The following is a 24,683-nucleotide window of genomic DNA, read 5'->3' as shown; positions in this document are numbered from 1 at the left end:
TGGGTACCCCTGATCAAGGTAATAAGGTCTTCAGCCATTTTGATCATCAGTTTTTTTAATCATAGAGGCCTGTGCACGTGGCTCAGGCGTCGGTTTTCTAGTTTTAGAAGGTGTCTTTGCCTTTGGTTTTGCAGCTTTAGTCAGTTTGATATAAAAATGTTGAGGTCTGAATACACCCTCAGAAGCCGGTGCCTGCTCAGCGGCTCCGGACCCATCTGAGGGAGATACATCCATCGGTCCAATACCTTGAGTATCTTGCGGCATGCCGGACTCCACATGGGTGTCGGTAGAGGCCTGCGACTCAAAGGTATCGGGTATCAGGGGCTGCGAAAGCGCCTCACTGAATACCGGCGAACCGGTGACTGGCTTAGGAGAAGCTTCGTCATCGGTTTTGGATCTCGAGTGACTTTCTCTGTCCTTTTCTTTGCGTTTTTTATGTAGTCTGGTAGTCGGATTGCTATTTGACGACATTTCTGGGTAGTTAAATCTGTTTCCAAAATACTTCGATGCAAAAATATACCGACGCTTAATAGTGCGTTGGTTAAATCTAGCCCAAAACTGACAGCCAGGCACGTTGAGATCAGGGCCTAGGCAAGGAATACAGTATAAATGGAAATCCTTATGAGGTATTTGCTTCCCACAAGTAATACAATTAACCTTTTCTGACATCGGTAAAAAGCAAGAAAAAAGTTTCCCCAACAGGGTACTTAGCTTTAGTGAAGACTTCAGTTCTGAAACTCAAACACGAATATTTCAGTAGTCGGCCGACTGGCACTTGCGAAATACTTCTGCTTCGGGCACCGCGTGGCAATAAAGACTAAAGAAAATGGCGTTGGCTGCATGTTTTATACCCCTGATGACCTGACGTCATGGAAGAGAAGACAGCAACCGACGCAGGACCCACGACTTTGGAATTCAGGCCAACTGAGGGCAACCTGCCAGCAGATTACCCCAAATGTAATGACTGCAACAGTGAAACACAAAGAACATCAGAGACCACTGGACTTCTAACATCCTCTGTAACACTCATGTGCAGACGTGCGCAAGGAACCAGATTTATATCTGCTGTCATGGACCCTAAGGCCCTCAGAACTAGTTCTGCTGGGGGTGAAGAAGTCTTAGAAGTGCCAATACATGGAGGGTCAGGTTCCGAAGTCTGCCCGGAGTCAAAAATACCTTGGCCTGGAGAGAATCTATTCTTGCCTCAATGAAGCCCAGAATCTGAACGGGCTGAAGAGAGGACTTCGCAAGGTTTATCGTGATACCCAGTAAATTTGACAGCTGAAGGAAAGAATTTCTGGCTTGAACAAGTCGATGCCTGGAGGGGGTGGTGAGGAGCCAATCGTCCAGGTATGGAAAGACCTGAATGCCCTGAAGTCTCAGGTGGGCCACTACAACTGCCATGACCTTAGTAAACACCCTGGGGGCTGTGGTGAGATCGAAGGGTAGGACCCTGAACTGGTAGTGACTGGCTCCATGCCGAAAGCAGAGAAACCTCCTGGATCGCCTGTCCATCATAACGTGGTAGTACGCATCCCTGAGGTCTACAGAGCACATCCAGTCTTCCTCCTAAAAGAACGGCAGGATGGATTGTAAGGTGACCATCTGGAACTTCTCCTTGGCAACAGACAGGTTCAACGTGGATAGGTCGAGAATCAGCCTCAAGTCCCCCATCTTTTTTGGCACCAAAAAGAACCTGGAATAGATACCTGATCCGGACTGGCTGGATTGCTCTTTTGTTTAGCAGCTTTTCTATTTGCAATGCTGCCACCTCCCTTTGAGCGGGCAGAACATCTGGGAATTGCTTTAGAGGTAAGGGACTGGTCAGAAAAGGAATGGAATAACTTCTGGATATTATCTGAAGCACCCAGCGGTCTGACGTTATGGACTTCTATTGAGTTAGGTGCTTCAAAAAATGCCCCCCCCCCCCGACTGCCTCCAGAGTGGCTGCTGCACGGGTTGATCCGAGAATGGTTCCCGTGACCCAAAATTCTTAGGTCCCCCTCTGCCTCTGGGCCAGCGTCCACCTTGTCCCACAAGGAGTCCGGAGTGTCCCGGGAATGCTGAGACTTCTGGAACCACAACTTCTTTTGCCCTCGCTGATTCCTGGAAAAGGACCTTTGAGGGTTAGAGAAGCGGATCCCGATGGCCGACAGCATCTTCCCGTCCTTCTAACTCTAGACTAGCGGATCTCGGACGGTCTTCATGAACAGGGTCAAACCGTCAAAAGGACGCCTTGAAAGGTTTCGAAAAATTGCAAAGCCAGAGCCAAGCGTGACACCTTATGGCAATGCCAGATGCGGCTGCCCTAGCAGCTCCCTAAGTGGAATGAGACAGAAGGTGCATGGACGTGTTGGTCACAGAATTAAGAGTGGCCATACGTGCCGAGAATGAGCACTTATCCTCAGCCAAAATGGACTCCAGGGGAGGCTCAGCATACTCTTTCACAAGGTCGCACTGAAGTCTGATCACATGGGCTATGTAGTTCAGTGCCCTTATAGCAAAGGTAGCTGAAGCATACATCCGCTTTCCAAGTCGATCCATCACACTAGACTCCCTGTCTGGAGGATGGACAGAGGAACTCTCCTGCTCCAGTTCCGCCGCCACCACCATGGCATCAACTGGGGAACCCTTATTCCTTGCAGGCTTGTCCGTATGAGGGCTCAAAATCTTGTCTGGCCATTCCGGGGAGGGCTCACAAACAGCTTCATATTCCACAAGGGGAACCGTCTGGGGTATATCAGACACAGGCTGTCCCTGAGAGGACGGAATGATAGAAGACACACTCAGCAGCGAGGGTGCAGGGACGGACTCAGAAGAAAGAGTAAGGGGTCTCGATCCCCTTGAGAGAACCCTCTCCACAACGAAGACCGAAGGGGAACCGGCTTCTCTGAAACTAGCAGGATGAGTAACCGTGCCCTCTCGGATACGACAAAGGGACCAGAGCCGAATCCAGAACAGACTGACCCAGAGGAATGGTATGTCTTGACCATAACGGAGCAGATGACACATTCACCCCCCCAGAACAGACTGCCAAATCACAGCTCTGAGAGGTCGGATCTGACAAACTCGAGGGCATGGCCTGCGTCGAGGTTGGAGGAACCATCGGCGCCAACCCCCTGACTCCGGGGCTCCTCTGATCCAGGGACTCTGAAACCCGGGGATGGATCGGAGAAGGAGCTATCGGGGCAAACCTCTGAGCCAAACTCCCCACTCCTGCGGGAGGGGGAGCCAGCAACACTCCCATCTGCAACTGTGTCTGTATGAACCTTATCATCTGGTCCATGTCAGCCTCCGAGAGGCTTCTTGTCGAACTGGAGGACGCCACCGACACCGGCTGAGAGGGCCGATGCGAGGATGACCTCGAAGCAGGCTGAACCTCCCTCCTCCAGCTCCAGACAAAATCTAGGGGAATGGAGCCGAGGGGAAGACTGCTTAGGAGTCTTTTCCGGGGGTAGTGAGTACTTTTAACAGGAGAACCCGAAAGATCTGACTGATCCCGCTGGTCTCTTACGACCTCAATCTTTCTCTCTCTCTTTTTCTCTCTCTCCCTAGGCTTCTCTTTCCTGGCCTCTGTCACCCTGTTTAGAAACGTGAGTGTGAGTCCCGGACAGGGGAGGAGGACCTGAAGCTGATATGGCCATAGCCGTGGCCGTACAGGAAGAAGCAGTTTCTGCCGGGAATAGCCCAGCCAAAGTTAACTTGGCCCTGCGGTCCCACAGAACCCATGGATTAAAAGCTGCACAACTTTTGCAGCCTGAAGAAAGGTGGGGAACCCCAAAACACAGAGTGTGGCCATCAGCCGGGGACAACTTATGGCCACACACTGTGCATTTGGAGAAAGTCAGCTTTTGAGGGTCCGACATCTCACCCCCACAACAACAAATAAGGCTAACTAAAGCCCTACCTAAAAACACACACACACACACAGCAAAGGCAGGAAAGGGAGGCCTACACTAACTAAAAAACACAAAGTTTTACTACTTTTTTTTTTTTTTTTGAACGGAAAACCTGGGGGGAGGAAGAAAGGGAAGTTAAACACTACCCATGCACACTAAACTAACTTTTGTGCAGTTAAAGAAGGAAAACCCTACTCTACCTGCCTGGGGCTCACAGATCACGTCTTCGTGAAGCCGCGGCAAATGAGATCTGAGGGTTGGAAGGAGGTTGCAGTGTAGTATGGGTAAGGGGAGGAGCTTGGAGCTCAGATCTTAGCTTGGAAAGCTGCCAGCTCGGATCCATATCGGATCCGAAATCCACAGGTTGATGATCAAATGAAGTTAACTACTTCAGCTATGGAAGTCTCGGTGTGGGATCTGCTTTCCACAGGCGACATAACTGTTAACTTTTTCAGACATCGGTTAGTGCAAGACCAAGGGTCCCCAATGGGGTACTTTGCTTTAGACATTTTCAGCCGAAATTCAAACTCTGGTAGCAACAGACCAGCACTCGTGCGAACTTGCTTATGCTACGAGTACCACGGCAAGAAAGACTGATGTAATGACATCAGCTGCCTTGCTTTATAGCACTGACGTCAGACTGCAGGTGATGCAGAAAAACACTGACTCTGGTATTTGGCCCGGCCGAGGGATACCACAGCAGGGATAACCCATGGGTGATCACTGCAACAGTGAAAGATGAAGAACATCTAAGAGGGAGTTATCAAGCATGCAACCTACTAACTGCAAGTACTGAAAAGGAATTAGCTAGAATTAAGTCCACTGTTATGCAGAAGAACTGAAGAGAAGGAGTTGAGAATACTTGGAAGAAGGGAGATTCTCTACAGCTGGAACTGCGAGGAGCCAGTCATCTAGGAAATGGAAAAATCTTCAAGTCTCAAAGCCCCTGGAAAGCTGTCACTGCTGCCTAGACTTTGTAAAGATGCTGACAGACTATGGACAGACCCAAAAGCCAAGGCTCAAACTCCCTCAACTCCTTGGTGATCTTTATGTGCAGGTACGCATCTTACTGGTCCATTCAGCACATCTAATCTTCCTTGGACAGGCAAAGGAACTTCTGCTTTGGAATTTTCTTATTTAGGCTGCTTAGATCCAGAATAGGCTTGAGATACTTGGATCTTTTTAGCAGGCAAAAGGAATCTAAAGCAATAGCCAGAACATTTCTGGTCTGATGGAGCCTCCTAGATGCAAAACTTCTAAACAAACTGATGACTTCAGCAAATGCTGCCCTCTTCTGATGGGATGAAAAAATCCTGAAGATAAAGGGGGCAGCAACTTGGGAGAGGTACGAAACTGAATGACATATCACATGGATGCTCTGTCCAATATCCACAGGTCACATGTGAGGGCCATCCCATCCAAGCAGCCAAGACACAGATGCCACCCAACTGGCTCCAGAAAGAAAAAGTCATGCAAGGCTTCAGAGAGACTGTTGTTGCTCCAGGTCTGTAAAGCCATGAAGTTCTCAACCAATCCTAGAACCTCTACCACTAGGTTGGTGTCTGCCTCAAAAAAGAACTACTGCAACACCCACACTGGCTCCTTCTGGGCTGCTGATCTTGGTTGGTCATGCCAAAATCACTTCTGGCATGGAGCCATTTGCATTCTTGAAAGGGAATGATGAGAAGCCACAAACATAACATGAAGAGCCACTAGCATTTTTCACTCTTTTCACTACACTCCAGTTTAGATTTTTACTTGTGGCGTCATTAAAAACAACATTTAACAAGGACAACTTAAAGGGACAATCACAGTGTTTAAAATTGGGGTTCAATTTAAGCTGACAGAAATCACACCCACTTTGACACATCACTTTCATTCCCACCCACAGTGTCACTTTACTTTTAAATATCCTGTAAATCCACAGTTCCAGTCTTATTTCAGCTCCCAGGATAAACTAATCTTTGGATTAGTGTTCCTCTCAGACTTGCATTGGCTTGGGGAACTCTGCCCACAGCTCCTGGTTCATATTTAGAATAAAAAAGCTGTGCCGGGGAAAAAGGACATCAGTGTATACTAATTTTTTTAAATTTTGCATCACTCATGCTTCTACAGATGTACAAGCAGCCTGTTCTTAAAAAAAATAGTGCATTTCTCTAGTAGTATTCAGAAATCAGCACAGATCAAACTAGAAGCTGAAAAGGGAACAGAATAGTGCACCTCCTAATGCTCCAACCTTCTGTCACACAGTCTCTTTCTATGGAATTACTAGCAGGTCAGAAAGTCATTACACCAGGCTAGTATTCAAAAATGAGAATGCAATAAAACATGTAAGACACATATGTCCACAATCTCAAAGGAAGCACCCAGATCTGTTCAAAACTGGTGGTCAAAGACACCACATACACAAATGCCGTAGATACAGCAAACTTGCTGGCTGACAGATTAAGTGAAAACTTCATCCCTCTATCCCCCCATCAGTAAATCAGGATAATCCCAGTACCTGCCCTCTTCCCCTTATATCTACGGAATGGTTCATCACTGCTCTCTCAAAGGCAAAAAATACAGCTACATGGGACCCGATAACATCCAAGGATGCACCCTACATGAGCTCAGGCAAGAACTTGCAGCACCATTAGGCCACCCTGTTCAACCGAAGCCTTTGTACCGGCTTCATCTGAGTTGAATGGAGGATAGCCACTATCATCCCTTTGCACAAAAGTGGAGCGTCCATCAATCCAGAAAATTACAGACCCATCGCCTGATCAACAAGGCCAAAGCCTTCGACACTATTCTTCACTCGGGTAGAATAGAAACTCTCTCAACTAGGCATCAATCCATACGTTACCAGATGGGCAGCATACTGGTGCACTGAGAGAACCCACCTAATCAAAGTAGGGAAAGCCACCTCAAGCAGTAGACCCATAATGAGCAGCGTATCCCAGGGTTCAGTCTTGGGGCCTCTTATTTGGTATATACTTTTCTGAGGTGCAGGCCAAAACCAGTGGGCCACGGCTGACCAGGTTTACAGATGACTGCAAGATGGGCACTGTCATCAATTCACCTAATGATATGGACATCTTCCAAGAGGGTCTCACCCAAACAAATGACTGGTGCCAGAAACATGGCCTCAAGCTGAAAACGAAAAAAATGCATCATCATCCCATATGGGGAGAGTGACATCCCCACAAATTATCACATTAATAACATCCTAAGCACACAATCAGTCGTGAGGGATTTGGGCACCCAGCTTGACAGCAACCTGACTTCTGACTACCATGTTGTTTCCGTTGTACAGAAAGCTTTCTACACAGCCCACGTCATAAATAAGGGTATCATCCAAGGACATGAAGATCATAACATCCCTGTATTCTTCCCTTATAAGGCCCATTATTAAGTACAACGCCCCGTTCAGCACATACCTCGCAAAGCACATGCAGCAACTGGAGAGACCACAGAGGTACCTCAACAGGAGAATCCAGGGCTTCAAAAATCTACCATACACAGATAGGCTAAAAGCCCTATCCCTCTACTCAGTTTCATACAGACTCCTCAGAGGTGACCTCTGTCTGGAACACAAGGCGATCTCGGACCCCACCTTGATGGACTGATGCATATCCGTAAGTCGAGCTCCACACAAGTAACCCACACGCGTGGCCTCAACCTGGTCTGTGACATCAATAGGACTTGTTAGTGGGACAGATGTTTCCCAGAGACTCCCATATCTGCGGAATGGGCTCCATCTCCATATCAAGCAAAGTACCTCTTCATCCCTTTTTAAGCGCAACCTGGACAACTGGATGGGAAACAGAAAATACACCCCTGGAATTCCGCCAGTGTCCGTGCTGGACAGGGGCATCAGGTCCTGAGTTGTCTAAACATAGGCTAAACTTTTGGCTAGGCTTATAAGGGCCTCAGGGCCAATAGCCTAGTAACTATGATTCTATAAATATGGTTTCCACTGTTTGCCTGACTCAGATGCTTTCTATAGGTAGAAGCCATGTCATAAAATTGTTGTAGATGGCCAGGATTCACAATCACCACAGAATAAAGTATGAAATGAAAAAAACAAAAAAACTGTTTTACTATTACTGATGTGCTTTCTAGAGTAGCAACAGCAGTCAAGTCATAAAATTCCTGAAAGGCTACTTTTCTTATTGGGTAAAATGTACAGATTAAACTAATGAATGGCTCACAGGGAGAGCTGTTTGTTTGTGTCTTTCGGCTTTTCCCGGTTAGGGGTCGCCACTGCAATTTGAGATGGAATTTCGCCAACACCTTTGAAACTTCCTTCAGGCATTCTTCCCCCACCCCCCTCAGCCAAAGGTGATCATGCTCAGAAAGGCAAACCTGAAATGTAAGCAAAGGCTGAATCAAAACAAAAAAAATCCCTGGGACTGTCCCTTTAAAGTTCTCTTGGAAATCAGACAAAAAGTCAAGAAAGATAGTGCACTATCACTCTAGTGCCTGCTGCCATTATTGCACCATTAACTACTACATATGGCAAGACTGGACAAGTCTAAATTTTAATTTTAACCCATAACTCAGGTCAACTACCGGAGACAATATTTTCAACTTTTCAAAGATCTGCATTGAAAAGGTAACAATTATGGCTGGTGAATCACTGCTCTGCAGCAACTAATGTGATCATATTTCCTATGAGTAAATGGGGGTGGGGGGTATAACATCTACCCAAGGAAAATGACAAGAATAATCAAAAAGTTTCACGCAGAACCTTCTCTGAGATGGACAAAATCTGATGGGGGCTAAACCCTTCTACTGCATCATTAAGAGAACGTCCCCAAACTTAGAATCATTGGGGGGATACAGGGGAATCAGCCTTGGACAGCTCTGGAGAATAGCCTGGAGAACACAGATGCTTCCTCTTGCATCTTTTCTTGGTTGGTCTCATGAGCATAAATACTTCCAGGGAAGATGACCCCCTCTGGCTCAGTCACTGTAGAAGACTATCAAATCATCTGACCTGATAATGACAAAGTTGCCTTAGGGCAGAAAGTACAGTTGTGTACACTTACCATAAATGTAGATGTTAGAGTGTATTCACTGTTGCAGTCATCACATCTGGGTTATCTGCTTGCAGGTAGCCCTCAGTCAGCCTGATTATCAACGTCTTGGGTCCTGCATTGGTTGTTGTCATCTTCCATGACGTCAGGTAGTCAGGGGTATAAAGCATGCAGCCGATACCATTACATCAGTTTTTCTTGCCCCAGATGTCAGGTGCCCCCCAATGGGAAGCAATTAAATATACATATGTATATATACATATATATATATATATATATATATATATATATATATATATATATATATATGTACACACACACACACACATATACAAAAATACATATATATATATATATATATATATAAATATATATATATATATATATATATATATATATATATATATATATATATATATATATATATATATATATACACACACACACACACACACACACACAAAGTTATACCTCCAACAAAAAAGCAAATACACCAAAAAGCTTTTAAGCATAGTAAAGGAGAGTAGAGGTATAGCCAAAACAAGTCAGGGGGCTGGAGGGAGGGTAACCAAAACTGCAACAGTGAATACACTCGAACATCTAAATTTATGGTACGTGTACACAACTGTACTATGTTATTCATGTTTCACTGTTGCAGCCATCATATTTGGGTAGATTCCCAAAGCTAAGGATGGGAGGAGGAATTTAGATAGCATTAGGACCAGCTATAAGGCCCTGCAAGGCTGCAGTGGCAAAACCAGCTCTAGATTTAGAGAAAATTGGTAAATGGTAATGCTTGGTGAAAGTATGTACAGAACTCCAGGTAGCAGCTTCTAGGATGTCCCTGGTAGGTACACCTCTGAGAAAGACTGTAGAAGTAGATGTAGCCCTGGTTGAATGGGATCTAATCCCCTGTGGGATAGGTTTTCCATGGTGCTTATAGCAGAAATGAATGCAATAGCCTATCCATTTATAAATGCTATGCTTTGAAATAGCCTTCCCCTCTGCCCCTGCAGCAAAAGCCACCAGCAGTTCAGATTTCCTTTGAGGTTTAGTCCTGTCCAAGTAAAATCTAAGCTATCTGTGCACATCTAAGGAGTGCAGTATCCGTTCCCCTTTGTTCTGTGGATAAGAAAAGAAAGTTGGCAAATGAATGGACTGATTAAGAGCCACACTGGATACCACCTTGGGCATGAAGTAGGGATTGGTCCTGAGGGACACCCTGTCTGCATGAAACATGATGAAAGGTTCCATTGCCATAAGGGCCTCTAGTTCAGATACTCTTCTTGCTGAAGTAATTGCTAAAAGGAAGGCTGTTTTCCAAGAAAGAAATTTTAACTCTGCACTTGCAGCTGGCTCAAAAGCAGGAACAGTGAGTTTTTCCAATACAAAGTTAAGGTCCCAGGCTGGAGTTGGGGTTCTCCTGGGTGATCTTAAGTTTTTGGCCCCTCTGAGGAACTGCTTGAGCAGTGGATGAGAGAAGAGGGGTAGTTCTTCGTTGTAATGAGCTGAAATGGTTGAGGCGTGAATTTTGATGGAGGAAAAAGAAAGGCCCTTGTGAAGCATCTCAGTTAAGTATTGAAGAATCTGAGGTAAATTGGGCGCTGCTGTGCCCATCTCTTGAGTTTGGTTCCAGGCACAGAATCTTTTCCATTTGTCAGCAATAGATTTTCTTGTACTAGGCGTCTGTCTCCAAAATGAAATACAAAACTTGTTTACTGAGGGATGGTAACGGAGAGATTAGGTAATTAGCCAGGCTGCCAATGTCAGGATTTGAAGCAGAGGGTGCAGAATGTGGCTCTCCTGCTGTGACAGCAGGGTAGGGGTCTGAAGCAGGTGCCATGGAGCCAGCAGTGACAAACTGCGCAAGAGGGGGTACCAGTGCTGGCGTGGCCAGTCTGGTGCAATCAGTATCATCCTTGGTTTGTCCTGTTTGATCTTTAGTAGTACTTTGAAGAGGAGAGGCAGAGGAGGAAAGGCATAAACTGATAGATTTTTCCAGCTGAAGGACAGAGCATCCACTTTCCAAGCTTGTTTGTGGGGAGTCCTTGTGCAGAATTTGTCCAATTGGTAGTTCTGGGGGGAGGCAAACAGGTCTATATCTGGGCTCCCTCATTTGTTTATCAACATGTTGAAAATCTTTGGTTCCAGTTTCCACTCGTGTGGGTCAATGAGATTTCTGCTGAGTTCGTCTGCCAGTGTATTTAGCTTTCCTGGCAGGAATTGAGCCTGTAGATGCACTTGGTAGCTCAAGGCTGTGTTCCACAGAGCCATGGCTAGTCTGCAGAGGGGGGTAAGAATGGGTAACCCCCTGCTTGTTTATGTACCACATAACAGTGGTGTTGTCCATCCTTACCATTAATTGTCCTGGAAGAATGTGGTCTTTGGAGGCTGTCAGAGCATTCTGTACAGCTAACATTTCTTTTTGATTGATATGCAGGTGCATTTGACTTTGGTTCCATTTGTCCTGAATGCACTTCCCTGCCAGGTGAGCCCCCCATGCATAGTCTGATGCGTCTGTTAGGGTTTGGGCGGCAGGGGGTAGAGTGAAAGGAAGTCCCTTGTTTTGGTGACAGGCCTCTGCCCACCAAAGGAACTCTAACTGTAGGCAAGGTATGATAGGAATCAATGCTTCTAGATCCTGAGAATGCAGACACAACAGGCTTTTTAGATACCATTGTAGTTTCCTCATATGCAGTCTTGCATATGGAATTAGTAGAATGAAGGAGGCCACGAACACCAAGGCTTGCAGTATTTGCCTTGCAGATAGCAGGGTTTTTGTGGCCATTAGTTTGAAGTAAGTTGTCAAATGAATTTGTTTCCCTGGCTTGAAGAAAGCCATCTGGGAAGTTGTGTTCAAGCTTGCTCCCAGGAATATAATTTGTTGACAGGGTACCAAATGTGATTTATTTTCGTTTATGGTGTACCCCAGACAAGTTAGCACCTTTTGTACAAATGCCAGATGATTCAAAAGTATGTCCTGGCTTTCTGCCTGAATTAGACAATTGTCCAGGTATGGGTATATCTGAATATTTCTTTGTCTGCAAAATGCAATGACTGGAGCTGGACACTTTATGAATACCCTGGGCGCAACAGATAAGCCAAAGGGCAGTGCAGAGAACTGATAGTGCATGTAGCCTGCTTTGAAGCGTAGGTATCTTCTGCAAGATTCCCTAATTGGGATGTGCAGGTAGGCTTCCTTTAAATCCAGTGTTGCCAACCAGGCATCTTTGCCTAGCATAGGAAGTAACTGGTAAAGAGTTAGCACCTTGAATTTTGGAATCACCAAAAATGTGTTTAATATGGAAAGGTCCAGGATAAGACGCCATGAGTTGTCTTTTCTGGGTACCAGGAAAAGTCTTGAGTAGAAGCCTAGTCCCTTTTCCTCTTCTGGTACAGTTTTGTCTTTATTAGAGAGTGCTTGCTTTTGAGCCTCTGCCAACTGATTTGGGGGTAGATCTGGCCACCTGTTTGGTGTTGGCAAGGTGTGGAAGTGAAATCTGTATCCTTGGGAGACTATATTTAAAACCCATTTGTCCTGGGTAATGAGGTCCCAGTTTTTTGCATGCAGAGCAATCTTCCCCCCTAAAGGAGCAGTCAGGTAAGAAGTGCTTGGAAGTTTTAAAGTTAAGTCAATGAGAGTTTACCATAGGGGGGAGTCTTACTACTCCCAAATTTGGAAGTGGGAGCCCCCCACTGCTTAGTCCTGTGTGTACCCCGGGACTGAAGCCTGGGTGTTCTGCTGGTTCGGGGCTTGGACTAAGAAGGCCTGGAAGAGGCAGGAAAATACCAATTCTTAGACAGCCAATGCCTACTAAATCTTGGAGGTTGTAATTGTAGAAAATCTTTAACAGTTTGCATAGATTTAGCTTTTCCCTCCATCTTTTTAAGAACTTCTTCTGCTATGTTGCCAAACAGGCGGTCCTGATTTAAGGGAGCATCCAGCAATTTAGCTTTAACATGATCTGGCAAAGATTGCTCCTTAAGCCAAGCATGCCTTCTAAGTACAGACCCAGCGACAGCAGCCCTGCAAGATGCCTCTAGTGAATCAAAACCACATTGCAAAGTATGCTTTCCAACCTGTTCAGCAGAGTGCATTAAATCCTGTAAATCCTTATATTCAGCACAGTCAGGAATCAACATCATTTTCTGTTTAAGCGATCCAATAATACGCTGCTGATACTTTAACATATGAAACTGACAGTTTAAGGCCCTAATGACCAAAGTTGCAGAAGTGTATGCTGTCTTACCCCATCTATCCAGTGCCCCGTAGTCTCTATCAGAGGGGGTAGGATTTTTGGCAGTAGAAGCCTTGATGCCCTTGGGTCCCTGTGAAATGGTCTCAGGATCCGCAGTAGAATTTTTAAAAAGGTACTTATGCGAGTCAGGAACCCTGTAATATCTATCAAGTTTTCTGGGAGCAGGAGGTAGAGAGTCAGGGGCCAAGCTAGATTCAAAAAAGGCATCATCAACAATGTCTACAACCGGAGGGACAGCTAAAGGTCTGTGCTGGGGCAGGAGTAAGAAATCCCCAAGCCTCTTTTTAGAATTAGCGTAATTCTGGCTTTCCCAGCGAAAGTGCTCCCTCAGAGTATGCAGGGTTTCACCAAAAGAGAAATCCTCTTGGGGGGAGCAGAGGGAATAGAGCCCTCTGCATTATAATCCTCATAGGTGGATAAGGGTAAATCCTGGTCATCAGAGGAAACAAATTTCAGAATCCTGGTCAGAAGTATCATAAGCAAATTCAGTCCTAGGTCACTTAGAGGGGGAAGGTTAGCTTCCCCTGATTAAAGTAATAAGGTCTTCAGCCATTCTTATCTGTTTTCTAGGTATAGAGGCCTGACCATGCGGTCTGGGCGTTGGTTTTCTAGGCATAGTTCAAGTTTTAGGCCTTGAAGAAGATGGCGTTGGTTTAATATGCAAGTCAGTAGGCCTGAATACACCCTCAGAAGCTGGTGCCTGTGGATCTGGACACATCCAAGGTAGAGAAATCCACAGGTTCCACAGTTGAAGCATCTCGCGGCATACCTGACTCCGAATGGGTCTCAGTAGAGGCCTGCGAATCTGAAGTAGTGGGTATCGGGGGCTGCGAAAGCACCTCACTGACTACCAACGAACTGGCGACTGGCTTAGGAGAAGCGTCGTCGGCAGCTTTGGACCTATCATTGCGTTTTTTCAGAAAGTCAGTAGTCAGATGGCTTACCGAAGACATATCTAGATAATTAAACAGAGTACCAAAATATTTAGAAGTGTAAATATACTTACGACGAATAGTTCATTGCTTAAATAATACACAAAACAGACAGCGACGTACGTCGTGGACAGGGCCTAGGCAAGGAATACATTACGAATGAAAATCTTTGTGAGGTATTTGTTTTCCACAAGAAATACAATTATTGACTTTTACTGACATCGGTTTAGAGCAAGAAAAAGTTTCCCCAATGGGGTACTTAGCTTTAGTTGAAGACTTCGGTTCTGAAACTCGAAAACTAAAATTTCAAGAGTTGGCCGACCGGCACTTGCGAACTGCTTCTGCTTTGGGCACCGCATGGCAAGAAAGACTGATGTAATGGCATTGGCTGCATGCTTTATACCCTGACTACCTGACGTCAAGGAAGATGAGACCGCAACCAACGCAAGACCCAAGACTTTGATAATCAGACCGACTGAGGGCTACTGCAAGCAGATAACCCAAATATGATGACTGCAACAGTGAAACACGAAGAACATCCTACATGGACAAGGACTCCAGAGGAAATAACCCATAACACTAGCACTTGGGAAGACTTTTGTGACTGAGGCTGCAGCACTGGAACCAAGCTTGGTATCAGTGCTGCAAATGGCACTTAACAGCCGAAGCTGGTCTGCACTAAAATGGGTTAAAGAGTGGATATTAACCTTTGGTCTTAAATTCTTCAACACTGATGTGAATGCTGAGGTTCATAGCCCCAAGTGTTCAAAGGCCAAAAGCTCCTATCTTGACAGAGGGCATACCAGTGAGTTTCACTGTGATGTCAGCAGGGAGCTGGGTGGCACTCATCTAACAAGCACCAGAACCTGAAATGATGAAAAAGCAGGAGGAGTTCAGGGCAAATCACTCTCCTGATCAAGCTTGGTAAAAGAGAAGGAATATGAGCAGGCCCAAACCCACTTCATTCTGCAGTACAGCTTGTGAGAACAGGTCACAGTTGATGCCCATAATGGCAGTGTGAGAAATAAACTTAGTGGGGTTAACTAGAATGGGATGTCTGAGCCAGAGAAACCTAAAAGAAACTATTCCTGTCCTGTAGAAAGAAGAAACTCTGTCCTCAGAGTTGTTAAAACACCCCTTCACCAGAACTAACAGCAAGCTTTGACAAAACGGATTCAACAGAAAAAAAACTCTCCTTCATACCAGGAAAGCTTCACTGGGGGAGGGGGGACTCCTTAGATCTCTCATTCTTTACATTTGCCCATCTTATGTCTTTCATTGCATTTTTATGTGAAATTTGTCCTTCTACTCATAAGAAACCTTGAAGGTAGAAGGAACATGGCTATCATCTAAAGAAATTAAACCTTAAAAAAAGTTTATTCTTGCAATTGATTAAAGTTTGCTTATCAAATTCTTCATACATAATGCTCTTTACTAGCAGGTCAGAAAGTATCACACATTCCACATACCTAACATGGTAGTCCTGGAGTGGAAATTTACGGCCACACACAATAACTTTAAAACCCTCTCCCTCTATAACCAAGAACTGTGAGTAGCCAAACACAATAAATACATAAATTAAATAAATAAAACAAACAAACATGCAGAAATAACTTGTAGTATTCTACTCCACACAATCTATACCCAGCAGCGCTGTGGTGAGGAAACCTATGCACAAATGAGTAAGAAAAATGGGAAATTTTTCAATGGAAAATTGATGAAATTGTCCTTGGGTAACAAAATCTCCAAGTCTACTAAGACAAACATCCAAACACAGTTCAAAACATTGACAACTAAAGTAATGAAGTCTGGGACTATCTGTGACCAACACTTACAAAACAGCACAAGCAATCTCTGCACATGAATATGGAGAGCAATGGACTACAGATAAATGGAAAAGCTGAAACTTGGGAAAGTTTGCATTGGTGCTGAGAGACTGCAAGTTGAAATTGTAGCCTTGATGGTAGAGAAGGACGACCCGCACCACAAGAGACCTGTAATGTGTACAAGGTCTGTTAGATTACTATGAAAACCATTTGGGTATGATATACAATTCCAAGAAGACTGCTAGACTCAGCAAAGTGCAACCACTAAGTTACGGGCTTCACAGAAAACTTAGGTCAGTGAAAGATTCAACTGTAAGCAACCAAAGAAGTCATTTGAGAAGCACTAATGACAGACTAAGTGATAAGTGGGCAGTCTATAGCCAAAGAGATTGGTAAGGTGCTTGGGTGGCAGACTAAAAGCAACTCACATGATAGTCATGCGAGACTGGCAGAAGAATATAAGGACTACAAAGAGTGACTGGTACACTTGAGGGAATGGGACTTGCAACAAACCAAGACAAGTGATCTGAAGCATTTAAAAATTACTTGCTACCTTCTAGATAAGCACCAAAAAAAGTCGTATTTGGACAGAATCTGCAAATATAGTGCATCAGAGAATATACCCTCTCCTCATTACTTGTTAGTTAGGGAATACTCTCTAAAATACAGATCTATGGCTAAAGATAAAGTCATATTTTGGCAAAACTAGTTCTGTTTGCGAAGGCAGTTAAGGTCGTAGATCTTTAAACTGGAATGCATTTTAAACAGCACTTCTGCAAGATGGCAACCCTCACAGCACTCTACACCTCTGCACTGCTAAATACAGTAATGTTGAAACTGCATAGCAATTATGAGACTGTTCTCTATTCAGCAGGTAGTTTTTGACAAACAGGAATTTACAGAAACCCTTGACAATTCCCATTTTGTCAAAACACTACTTAAAGTGCAGGATTCCCCCAAAATGAGATATGCACTTTATTAAAGATAATCACTTTTTGTTATGTCACTGGTACTACATTCATTACACTTGCACTTCATGACTTCTACTTTTTGTGATATTCCATTTGTTCATCATTTTGTCATTTCTTATTTAAAACAGTGTTATACATATTTTTTTTTCAAAGTTTCCTCTGAGAAGCAAACTGTTCCAACAAAATTACATAACAATTCTGATGGTCATTTAATCCAAATTGACAGAGTAGCAGTGATGTTCAGTCACTAAGCTAGCAAGGTATACGAAGACTGCTGTCAACACAGATAGACTTCCACAAATTTAACATGTATATAGTGAAACTAAATAATGCATATAACCACCTAATGGTCCAGAAAAAAAAAAAAAAACACTTGTGCTTAGCAGTCCTCGCCTAGATACCACAATGAGTAACAAAGTACTACTACATTACAGTACAAACATACATAGAGAGACTTCTGCTGAGTCTGTGGCAGCTGTGGAAGAGGAGGCTGTTCTTGGGTTCCCATTGGCAGTTCAAATCGAGGGCTAAAGGCAAGAGTGAAAAACAGTTAATCATATGTAGTTTGATTTAGCAGGAGTTCAAATATGTGCATTAGAAATACATAACACTTACAGAATAAACATCAAAACAAAACAAAAAATGACTCCATATTAACAAAAATTGCTATTCACATGGTGGTCTGATTTAAGCATTACTTATTCCATAGCTGCAGACAGTACTGATATGAGACGGAGTATGCACTATAAATATAGATCTTTGAGAGATTTCCATACCTGAAATAGATTCACTCATGTTTCTGACCTCAAGAAAGTGTAAAGCCCTCTTTCACAATTACTTTTGTCCACGAAATCTACACTGTCAACTGAAGCACAGCACTTCAAAAAAACGGCACTTACTGCAAGATGCCAGTATTAAGGGTCTGCTGATAGTGTGTCCCTAGTTTCTGATTCTCCCACATTTGAACCCAGTCACATTACCAAGCAAAAAAAAAAAAATCAAAAGTCTACTGACATCATAAACTTTTACGTTTACTAATTATATACACAGTAGATCCTAGAAATCCAGAGAGTCAATGCAAGATGCAGGGAGGGGAAAATAAAGAAATCCTTCCACATTTGTCTCTATGGTTAATAGATATGGCAACACTTGCGACACACTACCATCTTGAATCAATAACACTAAAATAATTACAGACAACTGACCACAATCTAAAACAGTTTTCTCAGACTAAGCAACTAAGCTAAGCAATTAAATAGAAAGGGCAAAAACATTATGCCCTGCAGAACAATCCTGCCAAACAACAAGGTACTACCTATACAATACAAAGAAAAATCTACACTGTATAAAATTGTACAAAGACTACTGACTGGCTCCAATATGAACGTCTAAAACACACTCTACAACAATGTCTAACAGGGACTAACCGGAAGAAAAAAGCCACTACTTTTTAAAGAATACCTTTTTAAAGGCACTATGATGGGGCCATCAGGCCTTTTGATGGCCGAAAAAAAAAAATTAGATGTCATCTATATGGACAATGTTTGCTTGGCTAGTTAGTGGCCCTCCTTTTTTTATTCTGCAGTAATACAAAAAGAGTTTTTGTGCAAACTTTAAAACTGAAGCGACGGGACCAGCTCAGACAGTGGCTATAAACACTATATAGTGATTCCTGACATCTAGTCGAAGCCCTCCAAGGACTACATTAGCAGCTGAACATGCAGTTTAGAAACTACACTAGCTGATATAACAATCAAAACATAGGATCTTCCAAAGGCCAAACCTGAAAACCACAGAGCACGCAAGCTTCAAAAATTAAACTTGGACTGTTAAACTGCAGATTTCATCAGTGAGCAAGATATTTTATAGGTGGTCTAACACAGCACTCTGTAAAAGAAAGGTCTGATCAATCCTGGTTAGGCCAAAGATCTTTCTTTCCACCACTTTGTGAAAATATGTACAATATTTTAGACTTCAGTAAAAGGGGCAACCAGGAAAGGCCACACAATCCTGGAAAGGTACAGACTGAAAATTCATGCCCCTGTATCAATAAAACGGTGGTCTTCCACTATGCACTGCAAGTCAGGGGGTTTTAAACCACTGCCAAATCTTGCACCATTCCTTCAATAAAATTCCTCTGAATTCATGACTCCCACCTACGCTCCCTTTCAACATCATTTCTTTCCACTTTGATTTGTAGTCATTGGTTGTGTTAGGCAGAGCAGTCTTAACTTTGCAACTCTAAAGTAGCCCTTCGCATCTGGTAATCCTAAACCACCTTGTTCTATAGGAAGAAGCAACTTATTCCACTTGACCTCTTTCCCTCGCAAAAAATCCCTTTAATTCCTTATTAACTATGGTCCACAGCTTCTCCTCTGACTGATAAAAATATGCCTGACATGAATATAGTGATAAATGGACTAGAAATAATTTTCACTGCTTGAAACTTAACCATAGTCAAGAGTTTCCAACTTCAATATTTTCTGTATCATCTTTTGTTTAGCCTCTTCTAACATATTATTGGTCATCATAATAGAATCCTTTTTAATCCAAATACCTAGACAGTTCACCTTTTTGTGTTCCCATAATTAAGGATATCGCTGTGCACAGTGAGCTTTTTTGCTTTCTAGGCTAATACCACACCCAAAGTCCATGTTCATTTATCTTTGAATGTTTTTCTGGTGTCAGGTTTCCAGACAAGCAGACAAAGTATGCAAAAATATGGGGACATAGTTTAGCACTACAGATTTTATTTTATCTTCAATTGCTTTATATCTTGAAAAAACTGAAGCTACCTCAAAATGTTCGACAAAACTGAGATATCATTTTCTGGATTTATCAAGTGCAAAATATCATCTTCTGCAAATAAGGCTACTTTTTTTTCTTGAGTACCAAACCAATTGTTTGTTCGTTTCTTTTGGCTTTTCCCGGTTAGGGTTCGCCACAGCGGAACTCTGGTCTGCTAATGATTGGCAGTAGATTTTGACGTGCTGGCTTGCCGGGCCTAACGCACAACCTTCAACGAAGGAACGCCCCCTGAATTTGAGAGCCCATTATTTCCTTTGCCAGCAGCTTTAAGAATAAAGCAAGTAAAGGGGAAAGAACAACCCTGCCTGGTTCCTCTATTCAAATACTGCTTACACAGTAACTCTCCTACTTAAGTTCTTGTCTCTGACCCTTCGTACATCTTCTTAACTCCAGTATTCTATAAGGAAACACAAATGTTGCCACTGCCCTACTCAAAATCTCAACTAAATTTATCAAATACCTTATCTGCATCAATAACCATCATCAAAAGTGGGGTCTTCTCAGTTACCATCTCCAAATATTTGCCTCCTCTAAACAAAACCACAATGATCCATATCCATCAGTTATGACAACACCTTAACCCTTCTCCTAGCTACTATAAACACTTTATAACCATACTTAAAAACTGAAATTAGTCCATAAGAAGTTGGGTACATAGCCATCAATACTGTCTCTTCTTTAAAATATTCTTAAACATAACCTTCCAGATATTAAAGGTTCATAGGTAAGTACCTGGCTAGCTGGCCTTGTGGGCCATTTTAAGCCTAGCCAATTTCTCTTTTAATGCTTGAATTAATCTATCCCAGTTGGTTAGAGATTTGCATTATCCATCCCATGGTCAACAGTTACACATTAACCGTAATAAGAAAAACTGGGATCAAACAGATAGATCTGGGGGGGGCCATACATGGGATAAAGCATTTAGAAGTCGTTTCTGTCTATTAGTAGTGCAGGGAACAGTCCTGGGGTAAACATGGTTTCCCATCCATAGGTCCAAGGTGCACTTCATTATGGACAGGGATATTAACCACCTTCTTCCCTCCTAACTTCCAAATGGCATCTGTTCCTGGGGACTTCCCTGTTGATCGACTATACATCACAATTCCACCTCCTCCTCTCCCATCTTTGCTATTAATTCCTCTAACCTTGGCATATTTAAGTCTTCTATAAATATTTTCATTTGTTTATTTTCTTGGTTTCCCAATTCCTTTGCTCTATGCAGATTTTTTTTTCTAAAATATTTCTAATACCTCTATAGAGCCTTTGAAATTTTTTTCTAGTCATAGGCTCCCTAAGTCTGGCAACACACCTTTCTATTTTATTGTCTCCCAAGTCTTTGTGCTAACAGTTTTCTGAGCTTATCATCAAAATATAACAGCTTACCAGCAGTCTTTCTAAAGTCATGCATATTATTCAACTACCCCACTATTTTCACCATTTAACACTCAACAATTGCTCCTTTACATTTAATAGATTCATTCCTGCTCAAGGAAAAGGGTTGAGGCTTGAAGTTAGCCCCCCAATCAAACAAGATACAAAGTGACACCTCACACAAGGTCTTTTTCTAAAACAGTGGCCCTTGAAAGAGCAGTGCTGACAAAAGGGAATCTCATTACTAAAAAGGAGCATTCAGTCTCATCCTGTATCAACAACATGGGAAGACAGTATTTCTTCAGTCATTTAACTGCAGTTTTCATCTTAAAGAATTAGCAACAAACCAAAAAAAAAAGACATTTTCAAGTCTTTTCAGGATACAAAATTAACGAAGACAAAACAAAGGCAACAGCTGTGAAATATGTACCCACACAAAAACTGGTTCAGCAATAACCCATATTTATGGGGACATGATAAAATAAAATACTTATGAGTACGGGTTAAAAAAGTATTCTGTAATGGCAGCTGAGGATATGTGGAAGGAGACTAAAAGACAATACAAAAACTAAGAAATTGGAAGCTCTGTTTTATGAATATGGACAGGAAGATACAAGCAGTTAAAATGTTTTTAGTCCCTTTAGCTTTATATACTGGTCACACTTACTTTTATTAACCACAGGAGAAGTTGTGGATAATAATAGAGTTGAATGCTTTTATCTGGGAGGGGGAAGAGTCGTGGGATAAGGTAATCCTTCCAATAAGAACAAGGTGGTTCAGAATTACCTGATCAGAAGGGATATTTCAGAGCCCCACGGTTAAGCCTCCTATAAATAACAGGAACAAAAAGCTACAATTCAAAGTGAAAGGGGATGATGATGAGGAAATGGGGACACTCGAGAAATAAGGAGAGACTGGGATTCTGGATGCAGAGCCTTAAGAAGAAAAACAATAACCATACAGAATATTATATTCATAAAGTAGCAGAAAGTATTCTAAGAACAGGAATGGAGAAAGGAGATTCTGCCTATATGGCAGACTGCAATTAAGGGTACACAGAACAGGCAAGAGGAGTGGAATTTACTGGAGAAAACTGGCAAAGGAAACAAGGTATTGGGAGCATATAATTAGAGAAGAAAAGGTAACAGAATGAGAAGAGGCCAAAAATTCATTTGGACTGCCGGTTAGAGACTGCCCTTCACTATCAATGATTGATATCGAAGTATAGGCAAACAGAAAGGAATAGAGGGATCCTAAGTGAAAAAACACAGGTTAGAAAGGTTTGGGAAGGGAGGACTGGATAAGGAATTCACAAAAAAAAAAAAAAAAAAAAAAAAAAAAAAAAATAGGAGGATATATGTATGGCTCCCAAATATACAGCGAAGTCTAGAAGATTATAGGATCTTTGATTGTAAGTGTTTGCATACCTATTTTTATACCCCAAGCAGACTCCAAGGAATTTTTCCTCAGGCAGACTGCAAATGCTGGAGGTGGGATGGGGAAGAAAAGTACAGTTTTGTACCTACCATAAATGTAGATGTCCGAACTGGATAGCATCTGCAGTCATAACAAGTGGGTTGTCCTGTCGTCAGGCAGCCCTGCAGTCGGCCGGATTCCAAAGTCCGGGTCCGGCTTCGGCTGATGTCGCACTCCACCCGACGTCATCTCTGTTGGCCTTCGGGTATAAAAGCATCACCCGACGCCATTTTCCTCAGTGTTTCTTGCCCCAGATGCCAGTAGCCCTCCTGCAGGCTAAAATTTGGATAGATGCCAATGTTTCCAAATAGATAGAGGTAAACACAACAATAAGCATATATGTACATATATACAAACAAATACACCATAAAGACTCCCCCCCAAGAGCTAGCTATTAGGAGGGTAAACACCCTAGGAGTACCACAGAGGGGAAGGAGGGAGGGTAATCCTGACTGCAGATGCTATCCAGTTCGGACATCTACATTTATGGTAGGTACAAAACTGTACTATGTCCTTCATGGATGCATCTGCAGTCATAACAAGTGGGTAGAATACCATAGCCAACTAGGGGAGGAGGATAAAGGTAGATTATGGTGTGTTTAGGATCCTTGCAGTACAGCAGTGGCAAACCCTGCTCGGGATCTGGAATATAGAGGCAAATTATAATGCTTGGGAAATGTATGAACGGAGGTCCAAGTAGCCGCCTCAATAATGTCTTTGGTTGCCACTCCTCGTAAGAAGGCTGTGGTAGTGGCTGTTGCCCTTGTAGAATGAGGTCTTATGTTCTGTGGAATTGGTTTTCCATGGAAGGAGTAACAGTATCGTATGCAATTTCCTATCCATTTGGAGATTGTCTGTTTGAAATAGCTTTTCCTTCCCTTCCTGTTGCATAGGCTACAAAAGTTGGTCAGTCTTTCTGCTATTTTTGTTCTGTCCAAGTAGTAGCGTAGCTGTCTATGTACATCCAAGGTATGCAGTATTCTTTCCCTCTGTTTTGTGGGTTGGGAAGAAGGTAGGTAGGTGGATTGCCTGGTTTAAAGACACTCTGGATACCACCTTGGGCATAAATGTAGGATTAGTCCTCATGGACACTCTATCTTGGTGGAAGATTAGGAAGGGTTGCACTGCCATTAAGGCCTGTAGTTCTGAAACCCTCCTTGCTGGAAGTAATTGCCAGTAGGAAAGCAGTTTTCCATGACAGGTGTTGTAGGTCTGCTGTTGCTGCTGGTTCAAAGGGTGATAGTGTCAGCTTTTCTAGCACAAAGTTTAAATCCCAAGCTGGTAATGGTGGTTTCTTTGGAGGTTTTACATTCTTGATTCCTCTGAGGAACTGCCTGAGCAAAGTGCGAAAAAACAGGTGGATCAAAGCTGTATTCTGCTGAAATAGCTGATGCATGTATCTTGATGGAGGAGTAGGACAGGCCTGAATGAAGAAGTTCGCCAGATACTCCAGAATGTTAGGTATATCTATGTTTGACACATCTTTTCCTCTTTCCGTACTCCAAATGACAAACCTTTTCCATTTTCCAGCATAGTTCCTTCTTGTTGAAGGTCTGCGTGCTTCAAGAATAATGTCTTTAACTCTTTGGGAAAGTTCTGGGTTAGCTGCTGCTATGTGATGTTCCATGCAGTCAGTTGCAGCGTTTTAGGTTCGGATGTATGATGCTGTAGTTGTTCTGAGTTAACATCAAAGGCATCAGGGTATTGGCCACATATTGTTCGAGACATGCTCTTCAGTAGTGGGTACCAGTGTTGTCTTGGCCAGTTTGGAGCTATCAGGATTATCCTTGGACGTTCTTCCTTGATTTTTAGTAGTACCTTGTGTATCAAAGGAAGAGGTGGGAATGCATATGCTGTTAGGCCTTTCCAGTTGAAGGAGAGTGAGTCCACCTTCCATGCTAGTGGGTGGAATGTCCTTGTGCAGAATTTTTTGAGCTGGTGATTGAGAGGTGATGCGAATAGGTCTATCTGTGGCATTCCCCATTTCTTTGAGATGGTCTTGAAGATGTCCGGGTGCAGCTTCCATTCGTGGGCATCCGAAGTGGTTCTGCTTAATATGTCTGCTAGAGTATTGTCTTTTCCCGTACAAATATTGCCTGTAACTGAATGTTGTAGCT

The 24,683-nt window shown here is 43.1% G+C and overlaps 1 protein-coding gene across 1 annotated transcript in view; it reads right to left on the bottom strand.

Moving 5' to 3' along the window:
* CPSF4 (cleavage and polyadenylation specific factor 4) overlaps positions 1-24,683 on the bottom strand; it is an 878,803-nt gene that overhangs the window by 491,998 nt on the left and 362,122 nt on the right. Inside the window, exon 6 of the mRNA XM_044089362.1 lies at positions 17,357-17,438. Within this exon, the coding sequence (XP_043945297.1) occupies positions 17,357-17,438 (82 nt within the window). The remainder of the gene's footprint in view (positions 1-17,356; positions 17,439-24,683) is intronic.

The sequence above is a fragment of the Protopterus annectens genome, chromosome 12.part0 (assembly GCF_019279795.1).
Source record: "Protopterus annectens isolate FY-2018-M chromosome 12.part0, PAN1.0, whole genome shotgun sequence".
In the NCBI taxonomy this organism is placed as follows: domain Eukaryota; kingdom Metazoa; phylum Chordata; order Ceratodontiformes; family Protopteridae; genus Protopterus; species Protopterus annectens.
The sequence above is the reverse complement of the archived record's forward strand: the minus strand, read 5'-3'. Positions and strand labels throughout refer to the sequence as shown.